At 43.6% G+C, this 12,288-nt stretch overlaps 2 protein-coding genes across 5 annotated transcripts; one reads left to right on the top strand and one right to left on the bottom strand.

Annotated features, from left to right (window-relative positions):
- The first annotated feature begins 1,312 nt into the window (after positions 1–1,312).
- Positions 1,313–3,642, top strand: LOC124692664 (protein TIC 20-I, chloroplastic-like). The gene is made up of 2 exons (XM_047226082.1): positions 1,313–1,509; positions 2,670–3,642. The coding sequence occupies exons 1-2, from the start codon at positions 1,338–1,340 to the stop codon at positions 3,314–3,316; spliced, it is 819 nt and encodes a 272-aa protein (XP_047082038.1). The 5' UTR covers positions 1,313–1,337; the 3' UTR covers positions 3,317–3,642.
- A 761-nt stretch (positions 3,643–4,403) lies between these two features.
- LOC124692663 (UDP-rhamnose/UDP-galactose transporter 6-like) lies at positions 4,404–8,275 on the bottom strand. 4 transcript variants are annotated; one of them, XM_047226081.1, is made up of 7 exons: positions 8,047–8,275; positions 6,646–6,834; positions 6,331–6,515; positions 6,045–6,245; positions 5,777–5,938; positions 4,747–5,022; positions 4,404–4,671 (listed from the first exon to the last, which is right to left on the bottom strand). In XM_047226081.1, the coding sequence occupies exons 2-7, from the start codon at positions 6,779–6,781 to the stop codon at positions 4,618–4,620; spliced, it is 1,014 nt and encodes a 337-aa protein (XP_047082037.1). In that variant the 5' UTR covers positions 6,782–6,834; positions 8,047–8,275; the 3' UTR covers positions 4,404–4,617. The 4 variants fall into 4 exon arrangements, with proteins under 4 accessions (XP_047082037.1, XP_047082034.1, XP_047082035.1 ...); XM_047226078.1 differs by having other exon boundaries at positions 4,404–5,022; XM_047226079.1 differs by having other exon boundaries at positions 4,404–5,022; positions 8,051–8,275.
- Positions 8,276–12,288: the final 4,013 nt, after the last annotated feature.

Here is a 12,288-nt window from a genome sequence, read left to right as displayed (position 1 = left end):
AGAGGATGAAGATGCAAGATGGATACGGCTGGAGGCGGAGGAGGCGACCGAGGAGGCGGCGACGGCAAAGGAGGCAAGGGCCCGGGCGAGGGCGAAGGTGCCGGCGTAGCATGCGTTCACCGACGATGACGAAGACACCAATAACTACTTGTTGGAGGGGGACACTTGCTCGTCAGACACGTCGACCGCCACTAGTTCTTCCGAAGAGCTGACCAGCAGGAAGCGCCTCTATGAAGAAAAAGAAGAGAAAATGTAGCTAGTTTAAAAGTTAGTTTGGACATATTTTTTTCGCAGTTTGTATGTTTAATTTGTTTCAACATGTTGCACTGCCTAGTTTAAAAGTCCGTTTCTACCTAGAAATACCATGGTGAAGATGTTTTTCTCTCTACCTAGAAATAGAGAACATGGCGACCTCGCCGGACGAAATGCGTCGGCCCGATTGGGCTGCTCCCGACGCAAACGGACAATCTTGGCGTGGCTACTATTTCAGTATCCGTGGGCTGACACTAACGGATGCAGTCGGTCGATTTTGGTGTTCAATTTGTGTCGTCCTGTTAGAGATACCTTTACGGGGAGAGGGACCCAGATATATCAAGAAAAAAAACAAGCAGGATTAACCTACCGTTCTCACAGGCTTCAAAACGGGTCAATACCCACCCGGTTTACCAGGCTGGAAGTTCAGGCCTTTAGCAGGCCGGCCTGGAGAAATTGGGCTCTCGGTTCCCAACTTTCCTGGCTCCATTCGGGAGCTGATCCGAGGAGTTTCGTGAAACCGGTGAGTCCTATCCTCTTCCTGTCGCGAGTCCTGACCTACCCCCAATCCGACCCAATGCGGCTCTGAGCTGCCGCCGTGCCCTACCTTTGCGTCTCCGCCGGCGCCTCCCCCAGCCCCTCCGCCGCCCCCTACTACCTCCCTCCGCCTCTCACGCGCGTCGCTTCGCCACCGCCGTTCCCGTTGAGCCTCCTCGCGTCCCTGCCGTCTCGACCCCATCCGCGATTTCCTCCACCGGTTCTGAGGTATGAACACCTTTTTTCCACCAGTAATTAGTTAAACCCTACTGACCTCCGGCAACACGCCGGCCCCTGACTGCCACCAGTACTATAAGATTTAGCCGTGCGTCCACCACTGGTTTTTTTCCATGTTATAAGGGTTTGCTGAATTAGTTGGGCATACTCTGGTTAAAGCTTTACGGCTATCCTCCGCTGTTTCTCTCCTACTACCTCGTAACCCCAATGAGATGTGATTTTGCCTACTATTATTTGCAACTGCTCTAGGCTAGGCTAAACGATTTTTTTTTATTCATGCAGACTGTGTCCAAGGTTCTGCTTTGCACACGATGCTGTCCTGTCAAGGAGTAGCTACTGGGGCTGCAAATTCTCAGCTATTCGGTTTCCCTGCCGCGAGACGCAACGGTTATCCTTCGAGGTCATCAGTTTGCTCTAAACCAGGCTTTCTGAAACTGCATCCGCCCGCACTTCCTTATGACAAGAAAATCCGCCCTTTGAGAGGTACTGATTTCTTTCTTACGTATATTTTACTCAAGCGTAAGATTGTGACTGTACTCTGAGTTCCTGAGCACTCTGTAAGGGAGTTTTTCTTTTCTACAACATAATGTGCTCTTATATTTGTCAATTGCATAACTGTCTGGAACTCTGGATATGATTGGATGTAGACATATTGTGCTTAACTGATTAATTATACCTCTCGCTTGGTGGGTCAAGATTTCTAGGCTTTCATGAGTAAACATAGGTTTCGAGATATTGCACAATGTCATTCTGCAGTGTTTCTTTTTCTGATTTAGGTTTTACTGAAGCTCTTGAACGCTTCTTAGAAGTAGCAAGTTTGTGATGGAAGCTCTAAGTTAATTTTCAAGTTCCTATGGTTTTTCTGGAACAATAAGGATTGTGTGATCCTATAGGCTCACCGGATTAGATGTTATTGATAGAGTATATCAGGCCATAGCTTTATTGTTATGTTACTTCCTAATATCCAATGTGCTTCATAGTCCCTGTGTTGATGTTTCTCTATAGATGAGGAGGGTTATAGATTTGGGAGCACTAATCTGTTAGTGACAGCAAATGCTTACTACAATGTTTGCACAATTTACAGTTTGTCAATGTAGCATTGGCACTACACCTTATCCTCAGTCTTTTTTTTTACATATCCCTTGTAAATAACCTTTTTAAATTATTTATATAAACTCCTTCCATCGGAGTTTCTCCTACGGTTTGGGTAAAAAACTATTAGACTTGAAAGCAAGAAAAGTTTCTAGCCTAGTACAGTTATATCATACAGTATAGTGAAGAAAATTCCACATAGTACATGCATTGACAATATATAGGTTGCTGATCATGTCACGTCGATTGTCGTTATATCATGAAACTATAAGAAGAATATTTCATAATAACTTTGTTCTAATGAGTATTCTGAAATTTAAGTTGTAGTTCAAGTATACAAATGTTAGTTATTGTGAATGCAACTTCCAAACAATAGAACGTTTGCACTTTCCTGAACAGTACTTGATATGTGCTAATGTTACTTGTTACTTTATTAATTTACGAATGAATTATATCAAGCTATAATCCGTATTATGCCAAAATGTTCTTGGATAGTTGGTACTCAATTTAAGCTTTAATATGTGACCTTACAATGCATTTCTTACTTTCAGCATGTGTTGATATTTCCGCTCGTGCCGTATCTTCGTCCTTCCTAAAGTATGATTCTGTAAAGGGCCCCAATCCCATCAAGCCATCAACATCAAGCCGCAACTTGCACTCAGGAACTCAATTTCGCTGTCAAGCATCTTTATCGTCATTCAGCTACCCTGAGTTAACTTCTAAACCAAAATGGTGGTGGAGGACCCTGGCATGTGTACCTTATCTTCTGCCACTGCACAACATGTGGTCGCACGCAGATGCTGTGTACCAGCTTCATCCATACTTGCAACAGTTTAGTCTGTTTTATGCCTTCATTGACACAATGGCACTAGTCCCTGGGTGGCTCTTTCTGATGATCTTCATGACTGTCTACTTCTTTGTGGTGCGACGGAAGTGGTCTCCACACTTTCTGCGGTATCACATCATATTGGCTATTCTTCTCGACACTGGCTCTCAAGCTTTGGCGACCATGTGCAACTGGAATCCGAGCATTGTTTTTCAGGGTAAACCAATGGCATATTTCTGGATGACACTGGCCTTCATTCAGATCTTCACGGTCCTCGAGTGTATGAGGTGTGCGCTTGCAGGAGTGTATCCTAATGTTCCATTCATATCCCACACGGCGTTCATCCATTCCGATCTGAACCTGTTCAGGTAATCGACTAGTGCAGTGCGTTGAAAATGTAAGAGGGGCTAAGGAACTGTGTGTGTGCGTGAGTCAGAACTTAGTCAAGGCTGTAAAATGGTTGGGAAATGCATTTTGGGACAGAAAACAGGAAGGCAAGGATATGCCAACATGGGTAATCGCAGTAGCTTCTGAGCACTGTGCAGTGATGTTGGCAGTGCAATAACTGCATATTTTCTAAAGTTTCAGGGAACAACTGACTTGAATTTTGTTGGCTTGTTTGAAAATGGCAAGCAGTTTGAGAGGATGTTTAATTTGACAATTAACGCTGTCTCTCCGAAAGGCTATTCTGTGTCTTATCGTGTTTTGTTTCAGTGTTGGAGACATTTGAACTACTCCCTCCGTCCCACGAAGGTTGTTAAGTTTTGTTAAAAAAAATTGGATGTACCTAATGCTATTTAGTGTCTTGATACATCTAAATTTTAAAAAACCTCAGACAACCTTCATGGGACGGAGGGGGAAAGTTTCACTTTTCATCATTAGCACGTTATGTTGATGACTAATGCGTTTGTTTGAATACCTTGGTAAATGACCTGCCTGCACTTACTAGAGTAAAGTACAGGTGAAGATGTAGATGCTCAGAAACAGACTAGTGTCTTCCTCATCTGATGCAAGTTTTGTAGGACACGGGATATGTTGATGTTATTTTGAAGTGGAACAGATATGAGGTATCTCTCCGTACGCATTTAATCGACGCGGGCCTGTTGAGTATACGTGCATGCTGCTAGTAGATGGCCGCGTCGATTAAAACCGAACCGAGGTAGTACATAATAGTCCATTAATCTGGCCCATAAATCAGGAGATTGAATAAATTGAGTTATCTGATGGGTTTCCTCACGTGGCATCTCATATTCAGGAATGTAACAATATACTTTGTTGACAAATTCAGCTCAACCAAACGAGATCTCATAATCCACAACAATACGCATGCGATGCTTTTTTTTTTCTTTTCTTTTAGCCGATCCACTTACGAAGCTTAGGGCACCTCACCATATAACATCCTTCGATAGCAGTGTTAATACAACTATGAAGAGCAAATACCAGCAATTACATGATGAAATATTGCAAAATCATCTTCCCACTTGGCGGCTGCAATGTGCTGGAACAGTAAAGTCAATTTCATTTTGCCTAGATACTCTCGTCCTGCTATGGCTACAATTTTAAGAAAACATCTAAAAAATATGTATGAAAAGAATAAATCTGATTGTTGTAACTCTCCTATAAGTACTAACCCTAATAACATTTCAACAACTTCGCATTCCTAGTCTCAGTCCTTAGACTTTCTGGCCAAGCTCAGACTGAGACAACAGTATGCTGTGCTTCTGTATTTTCTCACTGAGTCTCAGTCCTTAGACTTTCTGGCCAAGCTCAGACTGAGACAACAGTATGCTGTGCTTCTGTATTTTCTCACTGATTGGTATGTAAACCTGCCGCTCTTTACCTCCTGGTTTGGATGACGCATTCCCATACCAAATCATGCCAATCACAGCCAGGGTCATGCCAACCGCGACATGGAAATTAAGTCCCTCTTTTCCGAATAAGAAAAAGCCCAGGGTCAACACAAGAATAGTCTTCATGTGACCTAGAACTTGAAACGACACAGCTGTGAATCTTCCGATGCATATGAACTGGCTTAGATTGGTACCGACAGCAATTATGCACGACAATACAATGAAGAACTGAAAAAACAAGTGGAAATTTTTTATTAGCTCCAGTTTATCCAGGTAAAAATACTTTAGGTCAAACAAATATCAACTGTTACAAACCCAAACGATGTATAGCATTTGTATACCATAGAATATCAAGTAACCAGAGAACCTCATATGTGTAAGAAGCATCTACATGAAACAGTATGCTGCATTCTACAGTAGAACTTCATTGCTAATTCTCAATCACATATTGGACCTACATGCTTCTGTATTTGAAGTACCTGCCATACTGTAGTGAGACATCTAGAAGTTTCAAAGGGCATTTCATGGTAGCTTACAGATTTAAGTTGGTCTATCTGTGTTGATATATGCTTAAGCTTTTTTCCTTATGATCTCTTGACTTCACAGCAATTATGAAAAATTAATATGCACAGAGGGTATGCGTATTGAAAGAGACATTTTCGGTACTAGGCACTAGATTGTAGTTGAGATGATACAAGACCAGAAAAACATAAATCAATACCCCATAAGACACTTCTAAGGTCTATTATCTGTATCACATTCCACATAAATCAAAGTTCTTGGAATAAACCCAGCAGATAAATGCTCATAGTAACAGGTTATACTGATCCCCTGATGATCATCAATGTCCAGCTCAAATGGAACAAACAATAGAACAAATGTATTAAAAGCTAAAATAACTAGGAATGATAAAAATAAGTTTCTGAATGCAACAAAATTCTAAAGACATAAGAGAACTGATTCAGAATAAAGCACCACGTACCGTAACTACCATGGTATAATTAAAAGTATCAACTCTTTTGTTGGTCAGCCAAAAGTCCACAAAAGGACCAAATATTAACAATGACGCTGCCTGAGCAGGAGCAGTATGACCCAAGAGGTTGAATGAGCCAAGCGAGTACTTCCGCTGAAGGTGATGAACATACTGCGACGAAAAATGGAGGGTAATTAAAGCACACATCACATTAGGACGTGCACTCCATGGAAATCTACACAACAAAGGCACACATTCAAGTATTCATGATACTCACATGCTGTTGTAGTGCAGTGCTCCATACTGCTACTATTGCAGCTATTAGCCCTTGAGAGTTCACACTAACATCAGTTACCGTACATACAGCAACACCTCCTAGGACGAGCATTATACTGAGCTTCGTATCTCTCGAGTAACGGACTTTGTCAAAAAGGATTTCTAGAAAGCACAAAACTGGAATAATACACAATTTGGCAATCTGAAAAAGCAGAATGTGCAATTTAGTATATACATTACATATTAACATTCTAACATTGATCAAAGAACTTGGTTACTCCCTTCACCTGATAAAATCCAACAGAGTTCCACATCAAGCTAACATTCATCCCAACAATTGATAGATTTGCAAAGAAGACAAATTTTACTAGTTCTGGCAATGGTAGGTAGGATGGCTGAATATATCCCAACCATTTCATTACTGATGTCATCAAGGTCGTGGTTGCAAAATGCAGCCCAGTTAATGTTGTAGCTGCGCAAGCAAACCATAGCACACACAACATTAGTAGAAGAAATCTGATAAGCTAGCTGCATAATCATAGTTACGTTATACCGAGTGATAAGACGCGTGAAGGAAGTTGAAGATTTGAGCATGTTCTCACCAAAACTAAAGCCGTGTGTGGCCATTAAGGCCTTGTTGACCATGATTATTCCAACAGATGTCACAACATTGAACATCCATGCTCCAGCATCTAATGCTGCTTTTCTCTCTGCCTTGCTTCCTGGTGCCACACCCATACTTTCTTGTCATGCAGGGTCTAATCCAATTTTCTAAGTATCAGAGAGTGCACCTTCAGTAGAAATTAGAATCAAGGGATCAGAGAGATAACTACATGGGTATAAGTAAACTCAGCATTCCAAAACAATCTTAAAGTCAGTATCCCAAAATAATCTTTAAGGTCACAAAATTTGCGTTGGCAGATTTGTTAATATTAGTATAGAAGAGTTCCAGACATTGGTGGATATGAAAGGGAGTTCAAGAATGGATGCACTAATTCTGATGTCAAGATTCATAAGCGAGGACTGGAGAAGATACAAAATTCAAGCATCAACCAATTCTAGATAAGGTAATACATGTCATCAGTACAAATTAGCGCCAGCAATGCATTCAGGATTACTATTGTTGCTGGATCTGTCACTTTGTAGCTTTATAATCTCAAAGGCATCTTAATGACTTCAAGCAGGGCTAAATATGTGAACTACACAAATGCGTGCATAAAGGTCAAATAAATCTGGGAGGTTAATTCAATATCTGTTGAAACCTAGGCATTAATGCACGGCAGGCAAATTCCAGACCATGGAGGAGTCGATACAAAATCATTCTTTTTTCCTTAGTAGAGCTGATCAAATTTAAGTAGTTTGTCTACAACCTACTGATTTCCAAAAATACAAGTTAGCGATAAATGAAGAAACTTCCATTTACAAATGAATTTTATGTTAACAGGCCAATGGCGCCCAAGGAACACACGCAATCAGGGCCTAAAACAGCGCATGGTGGTTCAGTTGAAACCCACAGTTTCCCTTGGAAGATGAACTACTACAAGTAATCCACTACACAACAAACAAAACCGCACCGAGAGGGTGGATTGGAGTGTCCATTCCAGAAAGTCAGGGTTCATCACCTACAAAATAAACAAACCCATTTCTGGGTAGAATTCCGCTCCACGCATGTCCAGTACAGGAGAGGTGGAGGATTCCTTCAGTTAGAGTTGATCAAATTCATGTAGTTTGTCTAAAACCTACTGTGGTTTCTAAAAATACGAATTTAGTGGTAAATGAAGAAATTTCCTAATATAAATGACATTTAAGTTTAACAGGTCGATGGTGCATTGCCCAACAAACACACAGAATCAGAACCTAACACACGGCATGGCGGTTCAGTTGAAACCCCAGTTTCTCATGGAAGATGAACTACTGCTAGTAATTCAGTAGGCAGCAAACAAATCCGCACCGAAATAGTGGATCCGAGTGTCCATTCCAGAAAGAAAGTTAGGGTTCGTCACCTATAGAAGAAATCAATCCATTTCCGGGTGGATTTCCGCCTCAGCGCCTGTCCAGTAGAGGAGAGGTGGAGGACGGCGGCTTTGAGACAAGAATTACTTGGAAGTGGCGCGCTACGGTGGAAGGAGGCCGGGTGTGTTCAGGGGAGGAATTCACGACGGTGGCCTAGGGGAGAGGGAAAGGACAAAGGAAGAGAACGAAGGCTGGAGGAGTGAGGATCTGAGCGAAGGATTTTCCTGTACGAACGTGGATGCAAAAGGAGAAAATTTGTGGGGTCCTTTTTACGAGTTCGACTTTGCTAATCATCCGTCTAATGTGAATTTGTGTAATAGAAGAATTAAAAAAAGGGAGTATATTGTGTAGCAAGGCTAAAAAAGTACTAAAAGAAGAGAAACCAAAAAGAAAACAATGGAAGGCTAACATTTGTTAATCTTTCAGGCTTAGGGTGTGTTTGGTAGCCCGGATCACATGAGAATTGTAATCTCTCCTCATACAAGCTGACTCTAGCTTAGTTGGGCTCAGATTTTTGTGTGTGTTTGGTGGCTCGGGCCAGTAGAGACATGCCGAGTGCATCTCTTGTTTGGAGGGTCGTGTGGGGTGAGAATAGCTGAGAAAATATAAAATTTACACAAAGACCCCTCCATACAAAATGAAACGCGATCAGATCCTTGCATAGAAAATAAAAATGCGATCTGGTCCCTGTAAAGAAGAAACAAAAGCAATCGGGTCCCTGAAAATGCAATCGGGTCCCTAGAGCTCCGGTGAGGGAGCTCCGGCGAGGCAGCTCCAACGACGGGAGGTCCGGGGCGCGGACGAGCTCGCGGCGCTGCTTCGTCCCCATGCGCGTCCAGGCGGCGCTCGTCCCCGTGCGCGTCCAGGCGGAGGAGCTCCCCGTGCGCGTCTAGGCGGCGCTCATCCCCGTGCGCGTCCAGGCAGAGGAGCTGCGACGACGCGAGGCAGCTCCGACGATGCGAGGTTCGGGGCGCCGACGACCATGGCGTTTCGTCCCCGTGCGCGTCCAGGTGGCGCTCGTCCGCGTGCGCGTCCAGGTGGAGGAGGTCGCTTCGTTCCCGTGGCTCGTCCAGGCGGAGGAGGTCACCGCCGGCGCGTCCAGGCGTGGAGGCGGCGGACCCGTCGCTGGTCGAGCTCCCTGGCGGTGCTTCATCTCCATGGAGCGTCCAGGCGGAGGAGTTCGCCGGCGCGTCCAGGCGTGGCGGAGAGGAATTCGCCGGCTCGTCCAGGCGTGTAGGAGCCGGTTGCGGTGAGAGCAGTTTTCGGGGGAAATGAGGGTGGGGGCGTTCGACCCCTGTTGGACTCGGGCCAGGTGTGGGGCGCGGGGGTGTTTTTTCGGGCGAGTTCATCCCTGCCGAGGTGCGAAGCTCGATTCCAGCTTCTCTACCGGGCAGGGCTGAGAGGCCTTTTCGGGGCGAGGTGGGCACTGCCCACTCGGGAGAACCGGGCTAACAAACAACGAAATTTTAGATTTCTCGGTTGACATGGGAATTGCTGGGTTGGCCCGACCTACCAAACACACCCTTAGTGAACATCATCATCAGGAGGCCGAGCGTGGAGAGGCAACCGACAAAGTGTTGTGGCACTTGCGAGCATCCAGAGCCTGGCTTCGATGAGGATGTTTTGCGCAAAATCTTGCCGGATAAATTTGATGTTTCGGAAAATGATATCGTTGCGTGATCTCCGGATCCTCCAAATAGTTAGTGGAACGTTAGATTTGATATTTTTTTGAAGGGAGGGTTCTGCATTGGAAGATGTGGCATCAAACTAATTTTAAAGTCTTCATGTGTCGTTGCCATACACATGTGGATGCTGATCTGGACACATCATGCCATATCAGTTGGAAGAAAGAACATTCCGTTAATAGGTACAAGATGTATTCATATTCTTGGTCACAGAGGACACAAGTGTCATCATCGGTCAATCCATGAAGCATCCCTCTTTCATTACCTCATCAACGATGCAGAGGCTAGGGTTAGTCTCCTTTTTGAGAAAAAAAAGAGATCACACTAGTACTAGGAGAAATGGTAACGATGAAATGACAAGGTAGGAACGGATGTAGGTAGAGGTGATGCCCGGTTTAAAAGGAATAGTCGTGGAACCGAGGAGAAGATTGAAACGCTGGCATAAGGCAGCAGAAGGTAGTGTCTTAGGTGAACTAACACATTTATGGGTGCAAGTGCAACTAAGAACATTGTGGTAGGTCGTGTGCACATAGTGACATAGGTATGCCTACCAGGCATGTCGAATAAGTACCTTAGGTCCACAGGAAAGCAAGAAGCCCATGGACTCAAAGCTTTGAAGGCTGTGGTGACCCTGCATACCACTGCATGTTGTAGTATGCCAGTCGTTGATATAACATTCACGAAGTACCATTCCGCAAATATTACATCCCTCAGAGTAGTACAACAGAACATAGCAGGTCCATAACTCATTCATTTATTATTACAAACATAATATACATATCGTCTCGGAGCTCCTCTTGGGTCCTAAGAGGGATACTCCTGGGTTCGAGGCGAACCCAACTTAACTTACAATATAGAAGTTTCATTAAGTTATACATTTATTTCCTCGAGCAGCTAAGTACTAAGAGTTCGCACTGCTCGGCTAATACTACTACTCGGTGCTTCTAGGCTTGATCTCCTCCGGAAGCCTCCCCGATTCCGTAGACTATGAGGTAGTCTACGCCTTCAATACCTCCAGAGAGGTCTGGTTCTTCATAGCCGATGATCTCGGCTCCTTCAGGGTTGTCGTAGTCCTCCTCCAGACGATTCAGACAATCTAAGCAAGGGATTTAAGAGTGGGATGAGTACGAGCGTACTCAACAAGTTCATTATAGATAAGAGGTGTTTAATGCACTAACTACGATATTAGACCAGTAAAGTCTAATACCAATGCAGGTTTTGATAAACATTTCTTCAAGAGATTGCTTTTATTTCAAAGAGCTATGTCCGTCGGCCTTCACCGGTTTACTAGAACTTCATGGAGCTCCTTTCCGGCCGCGTTCGCAGCTTCCATATCCCGAACAGGGAGTGACAGTCACGGCTCTTTACACTCGCGAGGTGTGTTGCTTTACCCATAAGAGATCTTAACCTTGGTGCCAACCGGGCAGCTTTCCTGTTCACACTTCCTATGGCGTGAGGCCCGGTATAAGGTCTAGCCAATCATGTTCCTCCGCTACCTCGAACACCCACCCTTTGTTGCATACCCCGACCCTGGGTCCTCGCCGGTCCCATTATTCCCACTCACGGGTGGACCCCGACCACGACAACAGTTTGGGACTCGTTAACCAAACTCCTTCGCCGGTAGCTGCAACCCATCATAGACCGCAATACCGTGGGGACTTAAGGCTTCCCCAGCCAACCGCTTGTTCTTCGAGCGACAAGTGTCTACGGTAAAGCGCATCCGTTGATGAACGAGAGGTGGAAACACTTTTGACTACTCCGTCCCACTCCGGATCTTATGGTTAACACGGGTATTACGGCACAAGAATCACTGGACGACATTTGTTGTTAATCCTAGATGGATATTAACCCTTGCAATGGAACCTCCACCATATCAACACAATCCATGGTTCCATTGCCAACCACATAGTCATATTCATAGTTATGAAAATAGTGGTTTTGGTTTTTATGCAATAGTGATAATCATAGTACTTTGCAAGTAATTTGATAAAGATACTCAAATGACATGAGCAAGTGATGAACTTGCTCGAACACCGCAAAGTTTTGCGCTTGGATGGTGTGGACTGACCCTTGTCCTCTGGTTCTGAAAAATAGCATCATTGTCCGATAAGGGCAATGGTTAAAGAAGCAATTATGCATGGTTCCACTTTTAGGGTTTGTTCCCCCCTTCCGATGTCGTTATTATTTCATGTAAGAGGTTAATACTAAGAATAATTTGGGGATACTTTATTTAAAGTAAAATACAACCTTGAAATGTTGTCAAGGTGTTTTTAAAGTCCAAATGCATTAATGGACTTATTTTTATTATTGAAAATTATATGTGTGATTTAAATGATTATTTAAATCATCAAATGAAGACTTATTCTTAGTTGTCTTCAAAAATTCACTTTTGTATTTTATTATGATAGAGAATTTTATGCTGATCTATTTTCATATTTTTTATTATTTTTTAGAGCTTTTAAGCATTTCTTATGAAATTTCAAAGTTTCTGTATTTAAGTGATTTTGTGAAATGACCAAAATGCCCTTGGGCCCCACACGTCGTGGT

The sequence above is a fragment of the Lolium rigidum genome, chromosome 2 (assembly GCF_022539505.1).
Source record: "Lolium rigidum isolate FL_2022 chromosome 2, APGP_CSIRO_Lrig_0.1, whole genome shotgun sequence".
NCBI classification, from domain to species: Eukaryota; Viridiplantae; Streptophyta; class Magnoliopsida; order Poales; family Poaceae; genus Lolium; species Lolium rigidum.
Note: the sequence above shows the minus strand (reverse complement) of the source record. Positions and strands in the feature narration are given on the sequence as shown.

Coding starts and splice junctions, on each gene's coding strand:
- LOC124692664 (XM_047226082.1), top strand. CDS start 1,338: ATGCTGTCCTGTCAAGGAGTAGCTACTGGGGCTGCAAATTCTCAGCTA. Junction 1,510..2,669: donor GAAAATCCGCCCTTTGAGAG/GTACTGATTTCT, acceptor TCTTACTTTCAG/CATGTGTTGATATTTCCGCT.
- LOC124692663 (XM_047226078.1), bottom strand. CDS start 6,781: ATGGGTGTGGCACCAGGAAGCAAGGCAGAGAGAAAAGCAGCATTAGAT. Junction 6,246..6,330: donor ACTCTGTTGGATTTTATCAG/GTGAAGGGAGTA, acceptor CTGCTTTTTCAG/ATTGCCAAATTGTGTATTAT. Junction 5,023..5,776: donor ATTATACCATGGTAGTTACG/GTACGTGGTGCT, acceptor TTGTTTTTTCAG/TTCTTCATTGTATTGTCGTG.